The sequence below is a fragment of the Cricetulus griseus genome, chromosome 2, assembly GCF_003668045.3.
Source record: "Cricetulus griseus strain 17A/GY chromosome 2, alternate assembly CriGri-PICRH-1.0, whole genome shotgun sequence".
NCBI lineage: Eukaryota > Metazoa > Chordata > Mammalia > Rodentia > Cricetidae > Cricetulus > Cricetulus griseus.
The window spans coordinates 151,358,003-151,374,460 of record NC_048595.1 but is presented as its reverse complement, the minus strand read 5'-3'; the positions used below and the strand labels follow the sequence as shown (position 1 = coordinate 151,374,460).

The following is a 16,458-nucleotide window of genomic DNA, read 5'->3' as shown; positions in this document are numbered from 1 at the left end:
CCATGCTAAGTAAGTCTTTGTAATTGGAACTGAACCCACAATTAAGAAAGTAGATAAAACACTAACCCGCCTCTTTTCTACAACTCCACATTCTGGAACTTGACTTTTGTGTCCTATAAGATGTTACATAGGACTCAAGATGTTATTCCACCTGCGACTGTATCTGAAGGTGGGTTTCTCATACTGTAATTACTCATATCAATAAGCAATTAAATATTCAGGTATTACAAGGAAACTTGTCCTTATGCTAACACAAATTCAAAAGTGTTCTATACTTACCAAAATAGTATGAAACTAAAAGAAATGAATTTTTGTAGTTTTCTTTATTTCCTTAGTATGCCTCCTCCTCACTTCTTCCCTTCCTTCCTTTATCCTTTTGAGAAGATTATCCTATCATATTGTGGGGCAGAATCTAGGATTCTGCTTTCTGTTCTCTTCTCTCTTTTAGGAAAGTTGGAATTTCTAACTAAAACTTAGTAGAGTAAATTTAAGATTCAACTTCTGTTCATATTAACCCTGCTATAGAGAAGCCAAATTGTTTTGTTAACAACCTTCTCAACACTAATATTTTTAGACATTTTTATTTTTCATTGTCACATTGAAGAGTGTGGATTAACAGGCTTAGGAAGACAATAACACATAGAACAATGGCATTGCCAAATCACATAGGAATTGTCAGAATCTACCTAAGAGAGTGTATCACCCAAACTCCAGACCATTTTCCAAAGAATCTTGGGCCTAAAAGAAGAAGAAACTTGAGTTTTTGATACTTCTCATTGTTCTGCCATCACTGAAGCATGGTCATCAGGAAGATTATCCCCACATCTCATGCAGTCCAGATGCTTCCCCACTCAAAAATATCCACTGCGCATTTCTCTTTGAAAAATGCTTTTGCACATGGAAGAAGCTGCCTCTTGTTGAACTTCATTCTCCAAGGGTGTTTGCTTGTGTGGGAAGTGATAGGGGCACCTCCCTAGGGCACAGTCCAATTTTCCATCATGTCAATAGGGCTCTTATTTGCCTGTAGGCCAAACCAGAGGAGCTCCACTGCATATGTCTTCTCCTTGTTGTCCAACGCCACACTATCAGGACAGTGGCTAATTTGAAGGGAGTCTTAAATGGAATGATGAAATATACAAGAGTGCGTAGATAACTATTTCTATTACTATATAAGAACCATGTTTGGCATTACCCAGTGGTTTATTGTGACCTTTAAAATTCTTAAGGAAAACATTCATAGACATTCAGTCACAATTTTCAGTCAATATTAGAGTTTACATGAGAACTTTAATTGTAAATATTAATGACTTCTTGCTGCAACAGAAAAATTACTGCAGGAATATGCAATGTGGTTATGTAAATGGCTGAGAAGTTCTCTCCCGTTCTTCCTGAGAACAGGGATTATTTACAATCCCATCACACACCTACCTGGTTATCTGCTCACATGACCTCTTTTTCTTATATGGGTCAAGCACTGGGATTGAAGTCTTAGAATCTCTCCTACAAAGTTAATGACAAATGAGTCAGTTCTTGAAAACTAAACATCTTCTAATTCGTAACCACGATTTTACACTATTTTGTTTCTCACTTGTAGTAGATTTTAAAGCCCTAAATGGTGATGTTAAGCAATGATAAAACTATAAACACAACAAGAGAACCTTTATTTTAATTTTTTTATTAGAAACAAGCTTCTTTCACATGTCAATCCCAGTTCCCTCCCCTCCTCCCTTCCGCCCCTGCCCCCCACTCCCCCATCTCAATCCCTTTATGTTCCCCAGGGAGGGCGCAGCCTTCCATGGGGGAATCTTCAAAGTTTGCCATATCATTTGGAGCAGGGCCTAGACCATCCCCAGTGTGTCTAGGCTGAGAGAGTATCCCTCCATGTGGAGAGGGCTCCCAAAGTCCATTCATATACGGGGTAAATACTGATCCACTACCAGAGGCCCCATAGATTTTCCAGACCTCCAAACTGACTTCCTTCTTCAGGAGGGTCCGGAACAGTCCTATACTGATTTCCCAGCTATCAGTCTGAGGTCTATGAGCAACCAGTTGTTCAGGTCAACTGTTTCTGTGGGTTTCTCCAGCCTGGTCTTGACCCGTTTGCTCATCACTCTGCCATCTCTGCAACTGGATTTCAGAGTTCATCTCAGTGTTCAGCTGTGGATATCTGCTTCCGCTTCCACCAGCTACTAGATGAAGGCAGTAGGGTGGCATATAAGGTAGTCATCAATCTCATTGTCAGAGAAGAGCATTTAAGGTAGCCTCTCAACCACTGCTTAGATTGTTAGTTGGGGTCAGACACGTAGATCTCTGGACATTTCCCTAGTGCCAGAATTCTCTTTAAACCTATAATGGCTCCCTCTATTGTGGTATCTCTTTTTTGCTCTCCTCAATTCTTCCCCTGACTAAATCTTCCAGCTCTCTCATGTCCTCCTCTCCTCTCCTGCTCTCCCCCTCTCTTTCTTCTAGCTCCATCTGCCTCTCTTATGCTCCCAATTAGCTCAGAAGACTTTGTGCCTTTCCCCTTCTCAGGGGGACTATGCATGTCTCCAAGAGAACCTTAAAATGAGCTATATTCATTGTCTCTAGGTGGTCTCAGTATGATGGAGAGTACTGTTAAAACCCACTGCTACATCCTAGTTAATAAAAATCCTTATGAGGATATTTCAAAATTCCCTTTTTAGGATAATTCCTTACATTTGATTGGCAATTTACCCTTCACATAGTGCTTTCATAGGAGGTTAAAATTTTCACACTAAACTCTGACAATACAAAAGCTATGCAAATTATGGGAAGCATGGATGAAATGCAAATATCAATTTTCATCTGTTATTTCGTTCTGAAACACATGCTAAAATATTCTGATCTAATTGTGATTGCAGGCAAAAATTAATCTTTTTCCTCTGGGTTATTAGAATTAAACAATCCATGTTAAACAATTCATCTGGTGAAGACACTCTGAAAATGACTTTTGTTCTTACAACCACAGTTTGCCTTAAGTTGAACTGCTTATGGCCATTTTGGTTTGGCTAGAAGCCTTATTGGAGCATGAAGACTCATGGTGACAGGCCACAAGCTCCAGCAGGCCTGTTGTATTAAAAATAACTGTATTTGTAATAATCTTAGACTTATAAATTATGGGGAGGGCACCATTGAGAGTTACTCTTGTGCTGCATGCAACTGGTTTGTCTGGATTAATGTCTTAGTCTGCAGTATTTGTCAAAACTAAAGACCCACATTAAGCTACTCCTACTCACTATGTTCCACACATCATTCAGATTGCCTCAGTTTTTTACCAGTGTCTCTTCTATCTCAGGATCCTACTCAAGAGACCATGTTACATTAGCAGTCGTGTCTCCTTAGAGTCCTTTTAACTGTGACAATCGCTCAGCATTTCCTTGTGATTTGACACACTTCACAATTGTGAGAAGTACTGTTGGTCATCTGTTTCATGAAATGTCCTTCAAGTGAAATGTGTTTAGTGTTTTCTTCATTATTGGTCTGACAGTATGATGTGGGGGAGGACAGTTTTAGAAATAAAGTATCATTTTTAACATCATTGCAAGAAAGAATGCTTTGTAATTTCTCTTTGGTGATACCACCCGTGGTCCCCTGGCTCAAGCTGTGTCCCCAGATTTCCCTGTTGTGCAGCACCTCCTCTCCTTACTCTACTCTTCAGAAAGGAGTCACTATGATCAGCCAGTATATTTATGGAGTGGACAATTATGCTCCACATCCTCCAGGTTGGATTATCTACATAAATTCTGTAGTTTGGTGTCGACTTTAAATTCCAAATAGCTAGGAGTATTTCACAAGTGAAGCATGTTACAAAAAGGAAAGAGGAAGGGGAAATTTTTTTGAGGAAACCAAGAACTCAGGGAGGGTATATTTCCAGGTAAGGTTAGTGGCAAGACCACACACTCCAGTAACAGTGGTGCCTCCTAACACCTGGCCGTCTGCTGTTTCCCTGCCCATCTATAAAAGTGAAACATGTGAATTTTTGGAAGGGAAACTGAGTCCACAATCCTTTTATGTTACTCTTAGTATCATCTCATATATGTAACATCATTCTTCTTGCCGATGATGGCTCTGAATTCTAGTTTTGTTTTAGAAGTGGACATGAGTGACTATGCCCTGGGAGAAGATACATCTTTTACTTAAGAATTAAAATAAAGTAGAAAATAGTTAATTTACTAAATATCTTCATGATTATAAAATCCCATCTTCAACTATCAACTAAAGTACTCTCTCTCTCTCTCTCTCTCTCTCTCTCTCTCTCTCTCTCTCTCTACTCCCTCTCTCTCAAAACTCCCTCAGGATGTACTCTGTGGCTGAAAATAGTGGTTCACACTTATATTCCCAGAATTTGGGAGACAGAGATAGTTAGACTGGAAATTTGAAGCCATTCTGGGATTCAGAGTAGGACCTAATCTCAGAAAATCAATCAAAAAAACAGCTAACAACAAGACCTCCTTGTGAACATGTTGGTTATTTCTCCTTCCCAATTCTCCTTAACCTCACATGTGCCCTGGTTTTTAAAATCACTCTCTTGTCTTGGACAGTTATTGACACACAACAAACCATGCCAAAACACCCAATAGTTTAAAAAGCATTTGTTTATTCCTGATCTTCTGTCTTTGGGGAGTTTATTCAGGCAAGGCTGAGTCAAGCCTTTCTTATTCCTAAGGGAGACCTGACAGCTGGCTGGGTTTCACTGTCCTGTGTGTGTCTCATTCTCTCTCTCTCTCTCTCTCTCTCTCTCTCTCTCTCTCTCTCTCTCTTCTCTCTTCCCTCTCCCTCTCTCTCTCTCTCTCTCTTTTTTGAGATAGGGTTTCTCTGTGTAGCTTTGGAGCCTATCCTGGCACTCGCTCTGGAGACCAGGCTGGCCTCGAACTCACAGAAATCCACCTGCCTCTGCCTCTTGAGTGCTGGGATTAAAGGCGTACGCCACCAACGCCCGGTGTCTCCTTCTCAATCTATCATTCCAGCTGTGCTACAGCTTGACCAAGACATAGTAAAAGGGAAAGAGAACAGGATGACATGTCAGGTCCTTGAAGAACAAGGCTAAAAACTGGCAACATTTTTGTCTGTGTACATGCCATCAATCAAGGAAATCACATAGATAGAAGTTATGTCCTTAATAAACAGGTAGGACATGAGAACTTGGAGTTAGTGATTTGAAATACAGTTTTTCATGCACAAGAACATTCTCTTCTTCTTATTAAACCATTCTCTCTTAAACTTTTCACCTTTATTGTTTTTCTAATTCTTCTCCCTTCACCTTCAATATTGCATATAGGATTTATGGAAGACTTGGATTCTCAGCCCTGGTTGTATGTCTAGCTTTGCTTATCCAAGCTCAGATTCCCTGGTTCCCAAATGGCCATTTTCAGCTGGCCATTGGGTATTTTACAGCACCATTTGGCATTGCCTGAACACATAGTTTTGGCTCCATATTCTCCTTAAGTCAGTATTTCTTCATAAGACAAAGGTGTATTTCTGACGTAAGTTGTCTGGTGACTGTGCCAACTGAAATCCAAGCCACAAGCAAAACCAACTCCATTAAAACTTACCCTGAGTTTCTAAGTCCACAGTATCTCTAAAACAGGTGGTGTTTTTAAAAAGAAAACAATAATGATAAGAAAAGCACCAAGAGCTACTATTTCCCTGTGGTGGTCATACAGGTCCATAAGCATAATGTTATCACAATTGAAAGTGTATGATATGGGTAGCTCTGAGCACTTACCAACCCCCATATACCAGGTCTGATCTAAGTGGATATGTCAAGGGAAGGAACATGTTAGCTGGGTATCAGAGAAAAAGAACTTTTACGAAGAGCAGAAAGAGAGTGGGCTGTTTATTTTTATTTAGGTCTCTCTTCAGTACTGAAATATCGCATTCTTCATTATCTGAATTATCTACCCCAAGTCTGTTTATTTCAGGTTTATCCCAAGCCATCATCTCTTCATACATGCTTCCCAGATGAACAAGTGGTATCAACCTCTCTCAACTCATGTAGCTCATTTCCGACACCCTCCTACTATTATCTTTGAAAGTAGAGACATGGCAACTAACATAACTACAAGAGTGAAACAGAACTCTGAGCTTATGATTGGGGTGTATGTAGTAAGTCACTGGCCTTCTATTCAATCATATACGGTCAAACGTTGTTCCGCAGGCATTATGGTTAGGGTTCAAAACCACATTGATCTTCTTAGCAATCCAATCTTTTGACAGTGACCCCATGACCCAGCTTCTGGCTTTAATGAAAGCCTGAAGAAAGTCATAGAATGAATTTACAGACATTTGACATCGAGACTTATATCTTCTAGCTCATCAAAGACACTGATTATAAAGATCTTGTGACATTAGATTTTCAGTTCACCTCATTTGCAAGTGCCTATGTTATCATTTCATCATGTCTGAAAACTATTTAAATCAAAGTCAGCAGTGATTTGGACCTGTAATGTGGAGGCTTATATACCGCCCTGAAGAGCTATCACCCTAGTTTGTATTTGTCTGCCGGTTGTCATAGTTACTGATGTACTCAAAGAGATTTCCCTTCTGAATCACAACCTGTAGCCCTTAAATGAAAATAAACTGTTCTTCCTGCTTTATTTTTTGTTTCCCATGAATCAATACTAAAAATACAGCAACAATAGTATGGGTGATTTTATACTCTCTACAAGGTTCTAGCATAGAAAAGAAATAAAAGATACTTAACCCAAATAAGCACCCGTGACTGAGGTTTCACTCAGTTTGCTCATCAGTGATTCATTGAGTGTCTAGGTACTGAAGATACTGCCAGGTTTGCAGCCCAGCCCTTTCCCTGTGGGTATCAGAGCATGGGAAGTTGGGCACAGGGATGTTTCTGCAAGGCGTGAGCAGTGATGCAGTGGAAGTTGAGTACAGAGAGCCACGGGATGCAAAAGAATGACATTCCACTAAGTCTAAGGTGCTGTTGTGACTAAATCAAAGGGAAACACCTATCCTGGCCATCTTGAAGGACTGGTCCTGATGTTTAGCAAATTATTTTAATTAATTCTGCATATAGAACCTCAATGTGACTTGGCATGCAGAATTCATGGGGCAGTAGGGTAAGGACAGCAGACTCACTACAGTGTGCCATCTGTCAACTCTCTAGACTCACACATGCTCTCCTTTCTGTTCTGGCCACAGGAACTCCTTCACAGACATCCTTCGTGCCATTCTGCTGTCCTTGGAAGTCCTTATTGAAGATCCTGAGCTTCAGATAAATGGTTTCATTTTAATTATAGACTGGAGTAATTTTTCCTTCAAACAAGCCTCCAAATTGACACCTTCTATCCTTAAGCTGGCCATTGAAGGGTTGCAGGTATGTTCAACAAGATGTGATGCTAGATGTGGTTGACAGTACTTTTTGCTGATTATTTCAACCAAAGTCTTATCTGTCTGTCCTTTCAAGTGGATAAAAGAAATAGGAATAAAATTCATCCATGAGTTCTTCCTATTTTCCCCTTAGCCTGAGCTTATATGTTTGTTATTCCTAATTAGCTTTCATTTTCATTAATAACATTAAATTGCTGTTACTACAGGCACAAATTACCTGCCAGAACAATAACTAGAGCCTGGAAATGTTTGGCTAAATCCATGGAGTTTACAAATTAACAACTAAGAAGAGTCTGCTTTGTGATCTTATCCTACAGAGGTGGTGTGGGGAACTCCCTGGGTCTCCAGAAGCAGTTTTGAGCCCCAGAAGTGGGCCCTGTGGCTCTTTACTTCCAAGAGTGCTTTGTGCTGCAGTGTGGGTATTAAAGTAGATTGCTTCCCTGTGAACAAAGGAAGCCTAGCAGGCAGTTTATATAATCTGTTGTCAGAATGGGTCCTTTGAGGAAGAGATTTTTGTGTTTAGAGCAATTTTCAGGGACATTCAGCAGTCCCCTCATCTCCCAGAGCAGTGAGCTTTTAAGGGTCAGTGGTTCTCTGAAAAGTACCTAACTCAGAAACGCTGCTTAACATCCTTAGGTGACACATGATCATATACATAATTAAAGGCAAAATTTCCAGGCTTTCAAAAATCGGCATAGGTAAAATTCACACCCCTTCTTAATTTGATAGAAAGGTTTACTCAAAGGAGTGACTAGTTCCTTAATATGTGGCTACACAGCAAAACACAGGCTGTGAATACTTTCAGGTCAATTCCACATGCTCCTCAGAATCCAAGAGTCCACCACCCACAAGGAACTGATGGTCCCATTTCTTCAGCTGTGACTTGTCCTTATTTGGCCTCTAGCAAATATAGCCCTCACAGGCCTCTGAGGAACATAGGCCTATTGAATGGATTTTATGTTATTAAAATGGTTTCCTGTTTTCCCAGAGGAGTAGATCTGACATTTCAGAAGAGGAACAGCCCGCCCGTGCACATGGTCCCAAGAATGCTAAACTGTCCTTGTGCATTGTGGGCATAGCTTAGCTACCTTTGCATGTACAATCACCACACATGCAGCTTCCCTTGTTGGCTTAAAGAAACAGAGCTCATTCTTGACCATCAGTAGCCTTGCCTGTGACAGCTTTCCCTACCTCCTCTTAATAGAGCTTCTCTCTAGTCTTTTGCTAAAGGAGATTTTAAGCTTCAAGATTTACCTACCTCATGCTCATAATTAGGCTGGCCATTATTTCCAGGAATTTCTGCACACGCTTCTGTCTTTTCTTTTAAAAAGATGGTTTTAAATATGTGAATTGCTGTGATTTGACTTATATTCTTTTATATGATTTTCCCCAGAAAAAAAAAGTCCTCTAGTCAGCCCCTCATTCCAATTTTTCTACCTGAAAAATGTGTGGATTACACAGCAGGCCCCTTGTTAACCTTACTAGACTGGTGCAGGTCTTCCTGAGTCAAAACTATACCTGTGAGTGAACCTATATATAAAGCTGAGCTATTGTCCCAGGAAATATCTGATGAACCTCAGTAGTTCAGGATGGGTCCCTTTGAGGTCTTCACTTTCCATGTGTCAGAGTCCAAGATGAAAGGCACAGTGTCCTGTAGCTCCAGTGAGGGGGTAGCCTCTCTTGGGATGAGGAGAGATTTGTAAGATCAGAGGGAACAAGGCATGTGCTCACCTCATCTCCAGAGAACTGGGCTTCCTTTTACAGGGCAAAACAAGTCACTTTGACTATGAGAAGGCATCAGAATGTTCTGGATTCAAACTGTCTAAATAGGGGTGCAACTCTGTCTACTTAGGCCTTGGGATCCTGAGAAAGTGATAGACCCTTCATGGGGCAGGAAGAGTATGATCCCAAGGAAGCTAGATTAAGGTATAGCTCCTCCATCTAGGACAGTGGTTCTCAACCTTCCTAATGTTGTGACCCTTTAATATAGTTCCCATGTTGTGGTGACCCCAACCATAAAGCTGTTTTTGTTGCCACTATTTTATAGTTGTGATTTTTCTACTGTTATGAATCATAATGTAAATGGCTGTGTTTTCTGATGGTCTTAGGCAACCTCTGTGAAGGGTCATTTGACCCTCCAAAGGTGTCATGACCCACAGTTTGATCCACTGACCTAGGATATGGATGGTTCAATACTGTGCTTTTAATAAGCATGCTATCTTGGACATGAAGGAGTTACTGAGTTGACCCCATGCAATTCTGCTTTTGCCTTAGAGTAGGTAGTCATTCTATCTAGTAATTCGTCACTTTTCATACCATGCTATCCTCTCTCTGACTTTGGGATCATTTAGAGACTGTTACCACTATCTATCCTAGGGACCTTTCTTCCTCATTGGGGTTATTCTCATCTCGAGCTGAACATGAGCCTTTATGATATGTTGAAAAGGCTATAACTAGGAACAAAAATTCACTCATTTTTGGTCAACATTGCTATATAGCAACAGTTCTCCAGGTTTCTAAATGTTATCTATTATGGATCAAGAGAAATTACACAATAGTACTAGATGACTATAGTAGAGACAAGAAAAGCTACACAAGGGCATCATCAGCAACAGAAGAGAAGCCACATCCTGTCTTCTTCCCATGCAGTTTGACAGAGGCTTAAAAATGCCCAGGTATCTGACAGACCCTCAGGAGCTTGCAGGGGAAAGACAGCCTATGTTCAACCTACAAAATTTACACTGTCTGCCCTCTTGCCTAGGGTCTGGCTGGAAAATGGACTTCTCAGGGGAATAGTCAAAACAGCTGTGGTGCTTTACCATTGGGTTTGGGATTTCAGCTGTTTACAGGGTAGATCTAGGATTTCTGGCTGTTTAGGCCTTGGAGAATTTAGGGCCATGGGGTGTGTTGCCACTCCTGCATATGTAGGTAATGAAGGAAGTAATTCCAATAGGAAGAAAAAAGAAGGCTTGCTCAGACAGTTCACTCTTAAGGCAGTAAAACATTAAGGTTTTGGCCAGTCCTGAATCTCATGTTCCAATCTGGTTCAAGAGGCCCGAGTTTCTGATCTGTTTAATTTTCTACAGGAGTCATTAAAAGAGATTGCCAATTATTCCAGGTCTGGCTTTCCTGGGATGAAGGGCTGTGAAGGGGGGTTATCATGAAGGGAACTCAGGAGACAATGCTTTCAGGGAAGCACATAAAAAGGAAGGTGCTGTCTTATAGGATTCGGTTATTCCATGACAGAGCTCAGGGGTTCTGAACCTCGGTGACCCTTCAGAGCCATCCCCAATGTTAAGGATATGGGAATTAATATTTCCACATTGTCCAGTCACTGCATTCTGGCTGCCCTAGAAAGGTCTGTAAACTTAATATCTCCATTCTGAGGCCAAGAGGCAGCTGCCATCTGAACCATTCTCCAGGTGTCGCTCAGTGTCTGGGTACAGTGTACAGAACATCTGAGGGAATAATGAAAAGGCATGTGGAATATCCTGCAATGGAACACCAAGAACCTTTGCTTATCCTGGAGTTTTTTCTTGGTTACCCCAAATCCCAATTAACTCAAAGTGGAGGTGGTGCTCCATAGTTTTGAGGTAATGGAACTGGGATAGCAACTTGATGCCAGTCTTTAATTGGGGTCTTTTAGTTGTATTTCTATACTTCAGAAGGTAATTATTTTGCCTCTGGATATAATCCAAAATCCTGAATGTGTGAAAGACTTTTGTTATGGTATAGGTAAATTAATTATGGTAATCATACAGAATATTGCAGTTTAAATATTTTCATTGCTTATTTATTTACATGTAGGGTGAGTGCATTTACCATAACAAGAGAAAAACTTGTGGGAATTGTTTCCCATCTACTGTGTAGGTCCTGGGGCTCAAACTCAGGTCAGCAGGCTGGGCAGCAAGCATTTTACCCCTGAGATATCTTGACATCCCCAAAGACTGTTTAAAGGGTCATCATATTCTCCCATGTGAAATTACCCTGAATCATCCAGTCTCAGGATACCAGTAAAACTACCATATACTTTTCTTTTCAGAAAAATGTTTGAGGGAACATGGTGTCGAGACTACCAACTTGTTCTGGTTTACTTAACTATGTATGACTGGTTTCTCAAAGAATTTTAGTTAAAATACAATTTATGAGAACCCATTTTTTCTTTCTCTGAATTTTTGAATAATTCACTCCAATAGTTTTATTTTTTCTCTCTTGTCTATTTTTTCCCCAGATTTTTTATTTGAATTAGAAACAGGATTGTTTTACATGACAATCCCAGTTCCCTCTCCTTCTCCTCCCCTACCCCCCCCCAACTAAAACCCTACCTATCACATATCCTTTCTGCTCCCCTGGATGGTGAGGCCTTCCATAGGGTGTCATCAGAATCTATCGTATCCTTTGGCATAGGGCCTAGGCCCACCCCAGTGTCTTGGCTCAGGAAGTATTCCTCTATGTGGAATGGGCTCCCAAAATCCTCACATATGCTAGGGATAAGTACTGGTTTCCTCACTGAAACCCATGTTCCTGGGGTCTGGATCAGTACCATACTGGTCTCCCAGTTATCAGTCTGGGGAACAAGACTTCCCTGATATTCAGGTCAGCTGATTATGTAGGTTTCACCAACCTGGTCTGGACCCCTTTGCTCTTCACTCGTCCTTTTCTGCATCTGGATTCCAGTTCAGTTCAGTGATTAGTTGTGGGTGTCTGCTTCTACTTCCACCAGCTACTGGATGAGGGCTATCGGGTGGCATATAAGTCAGTCATCAATCTCATTATCAGGGGAGGGCATTTAAGGTAGCCTCTCCTCTGTTGCTTAGATTGTTAGCTGGTGTCATCTTTGTAGATCTCCAGACATTTCCCTAGTGCCTGATTTCTCTGTAAACCTAAAATGTCTCCCTCTATTATGGTATCTCCATTCTTGTTATCTTCTATTCTTCCCCTGACAAAACCTTTCTGCTCCCTTATGTCCTCTGCATCCCTCCTCTTCTCCCCTTCTGATTCTCCTAGCTCCCTCCCTCTTCTTCCCATGCTCCCAATTTGCTCAGGGGATCTTGACCCTTTCTGCTTCTCCAGGGGACCATGTATGTCTCTCTTAGGGTCCTCCTTGTTTACTAGCTTCTCTGGTAGTGTGGATTGTAGGCTGGTAATCCTTACAACACAAATTGCATAAAACCTATCAACTCATGGAAATTGAACAACACACAATTGCACCATTCCTGTGTCAAGGAAGAAATAAAGAAAGAAATTGAAGACTTCTTAGAATTCAATGAAAATGAAGACACAACATACCCAAACTTATGGGACACTTTGAAAGCATTACTAAGGGGAAAGTTCATAGCTCTAAGTGCTCACATGAAGAAACTAAATAGTCACACCAGAGAGTTGATATCACAGTTGAAAGCTCTAGAACAAATGGAAGCAAATTCACCAGGCAGAGTAGATGCCAGGAAATAATCAGAGGGCAGAAATCGATAAAGTAGAAACAAAGAAAACAATTCAAAGAATCAATGTAACAAAGAGTTGGTTCTTGGAGAAAATCAACAAGATAGACAAACCTTTATCCAAACTAACCAAAAGGCAGAGAAAGAACATGAAAATTAATAAAATCAGAAATGAAAAGGGGGACATAACAATGGACACTGAGGAAATCCAGAGAATCTTCAGGTCATACTTTGAAAACCTGTACTCCACAAAATTGAATTTTTTTTATTTAGAACTCTTATCATTTTTATTTGAACTAGAAAGAAGATTGATTTACACGATAATCCAAGTTCCCCTCTCCCTCCCTTCCTTCCCTACCATCCCCCCCAACTAAAACCCTACCTATCACATATGCTTTCTTCCATTCTTCACCTGACTCAACCTTTCTGCTCCCTCATGACCTCTGCATCCTTCCTCTTCTTCCCTTCTCATTCTCGTAGCTCCCTCCCCCCTCTTCCCATGCTCTCAATTTGCTCAGAAATAGACAATTTTCTGGACAGACATAACTTACCAAGATTGAATCAAGAACAGATAACAGATAATCAAAAACAACTTAAACAGACCTCTATGGAAATAGAAGCAGTCATGAAAAGTACCCCAACCAAAAAAAAGACCGGGGCCAGATGATTTCAGTGCAGAATTCTACCAGAAATTCAAAGATCAGCTAATACCAATACTCCTCAAATTGTTCTATGCAATAGAAGCAGAAGGGGCATTGCCAAACTCTTTTTATGAGGCTACAATAACCTTTATACCCAAGCCACACAAAGACACAACTAAGAAAGAGAACTACAGACCAATATGCCTCATGAACATTGATGCAAAAATTCTCAATAAAATACTTGCAAATAGAATCCAAGAACACATCAGAGAAATCATCCACCATGATCAAGTAGGGATGCAAGGATGGTTCAACAAACCAAAATCCATCAATGTAATCCACCACATAAACAGACTAAGGAAAAAAAAACACATGATCATCTCACTAGATGCTGAAAAAGCCTTTCTCTGATTTATTTACTGAAAAAATTATGTATTTTGATCACAGTTTCTTCACCCTCAAATCCTCTCAGATCCTCTCCACCCCACCCACCCAACTCCATGTCCTTTCTTTCTCTCTGTTTGCCCTGATTTTTAAATGTGGGCAATGTTATCCAAGACTAAATAACCATTCCGTCTGTTCATTAAAATTCCTCATATTTTAATCAAATTCAAAGCAATTTGCACATGACCATTTTCACACGGCATATTATGATTCTTAGTGAACTTAGGAATTCTGGCAGAAGGAGCCATACATCAAAGTCCTGTTCCTGAGCTTTGTAACATTTTCAAAATTAAGTTTGAAATTCATTCTTGTCAGTCATTTCAGCACAAGTCTTACAGTCAACACCTGGTCTTTCTCAATGTACAGCCAGCTCATGTCTCAGAAAGCTCAATAGATGCTTGTCATGGCGGGGGCTATTTACAAAATGTCTTGTCTTGGATTCAAATATTTGTGTGGTTTAGAGCATCCTGTTCTTCACTCAGTTGAGGGAACCCAAGAAATGTTTGGGTTTTGGGGTTTTGCTTTGTTCTGGTTTTTCTTTTATTTGTTTGTTTTGTTTTTCTCTGATTTTCTTATTCATGTCATTATTTCCTGACCAAACTAGATAGTTTTTACCAAGTCATTAGCTCTTTGTTCAATATGTATCTGTGACTCGTTATCGTATTAAAGATGTTTTCATAGCATTCAGTCAACTTTGAATCAACCTCTTTCAGATAGGGTTAAGCCAGACTATGGAAAGAATAGTCTACAGCTGTTTCCCTTTAGTGTGTGTGTGTGTGTGTGTGTATGTGTGTGTGTGTGTGTGTGCATTTGTGTACTGGTACACACATGTGTGTATGTATGTATGTATGTAGAAGATAGAGGACAACTTCAGGTATTGTTGCTGAATATATCCATCCTGCATTTGAGACATGGTCTCATAGCCTATCACGGGCCTAGAACCCACTCATCTAGAACTCCCTGGCTAGTAAACCTGAGGGATCTTCCTGTCTTTAACTGTCCAATGATGGGGTTGTAAGTGAGCACCAAAATGCTTGCCTTCTTTATACCTGGATTCTAGGAATCTAACTAAGGTCCTTGTGCTTGAAGGCAATTATTTTATCAAAATGAGGTATTGTCCCATCTCTTTCCTCTTTCACCTCAAGTCTTAACCCAATGGTTGAAGATTTGAAACAATGCTTAGAACCTTGGCCAACTCAAATCATCCATCTCCTTACAGCCTATTTTGTTATAGCCATTCAGTACTGCCCCACTCCCTTTCTATTTTTCATCCCCTTTCCCAAAACACATGTGTTTACTTGCTCTGGGTAATCTAAAGTGCCATGTTGAATTGAAAGAGTAAACTCCTTGAAAATCCATCACATCATGGGCAACATGACAGTTCCTGAGTATAAATGAATAGACCATACTATGCTTGGAAATTTGGAAAAGCATCCTGTACATTACAATCAGCAGTAGGCTGTCTCCACTTTGTGGTCCATATCCTAGGACCTAGGAATACATTCTGACACATGTATTCTTCAAATGTAGGCTGGATACTCTAATAATGGGATTTACAGGAGATGACGAAGCTAACCTGGCTTCAGGGAACATTATTTCTAGGTCCTTACTTTTCAAGGTCTAGTTCTCATGCAGATGCATGGCCCCTGCTCTCATTCTTCAACAGTCCTCTGTGTGGTTTGTAAGACACTAAGTCTTGAGAATTGCTTCTGTAACACATGCTATAAACATAATACCCACCTGTTGACCAAGTTATCCCACAGCACTGTACTCTCTACCAGACTTTCTCATTTCTTAGTTCTGGAACACAGACTGAGAGTTGACCCTTCATAAACATTTCTAGGTGATGATGTTGCAGGTATGACCACACATTGGTGTGTGTAAGAGCATATCTAGACTTTGATATTGTCTCTGCACTTGATCTCAGACAAGTCCTTATCTCTCTGGGTTCCAGTTCTTCATCTCCACAATGTAGTGTCATAACAATATCTATCTCACAAGTATATAGCAGAAATTAAATGAAAAGTGTCTGTATCTAGTCAGTGCATTCTTCATGAATGTCCAAGTGGTACTAAAATCATGAAGAGACTAGCGTAGTCTGTAGATTCACTGACCGTACTGTATTTGTGTAATTGAAGTCTACATTGCCTGGCTTATCCATAAACCTGAATTTCTGAGCACTGGACCTAGCCAGGCTCGTCACTAATCCTAAACAAGGAAGTTCCTTGTCTATCTGTGTTGCCATAACTCAGGCACAGATGGTGTTACCTGCCTGCTCAGAGGTGCCTTCATTTTTATTACTGTAGTGTGATCTTTTCCATTATCACCTAGTAGTGGAAGAGTAAGTCCAGTCACAATGCTTTGGCCTTGGGTGATGGATGGGGCTGAAATCCATCTTCTCCCTGTAAGACTCTTGCAGCATCAGTGTCTGCAACATCTTTGACTGTGTATACTAAAGCATATTAAGAAAAAATTGAAGAAGAAAATATTTTTTGAACAAAGAAGCTTATAAATTTGTGTCTTCTAAATTTCTGTGTATGCTCAAAGTGAAAGACCCCCGAAGA

The 16,458-nt window shown here is 40.4% G+C and overlaps 1 protein-coding gene across 1 annotated transcript in view; it reads left to right on the top strand.

Moving 5' to 3' along the window:
- LOC113833774 (clavesin-1) overlaps nucleotides 1–16,458 on the top strand; it is a 196,655-nt gene that overhangs the window by 74,571 nt on the left and 105,626 nt on the right. The window contains exon 2 of the mRNA XM_035440024.1: nucleotides 7,180–7,354. Within this exon, the coding sequence (XP_035295915.1) occupies nucleotides 7,180–7,354 (175 nt within the window). The remainder of the gene's footprint in view (nucleotides 1–7,179; nucleotides 7,355–16,458) is intronic.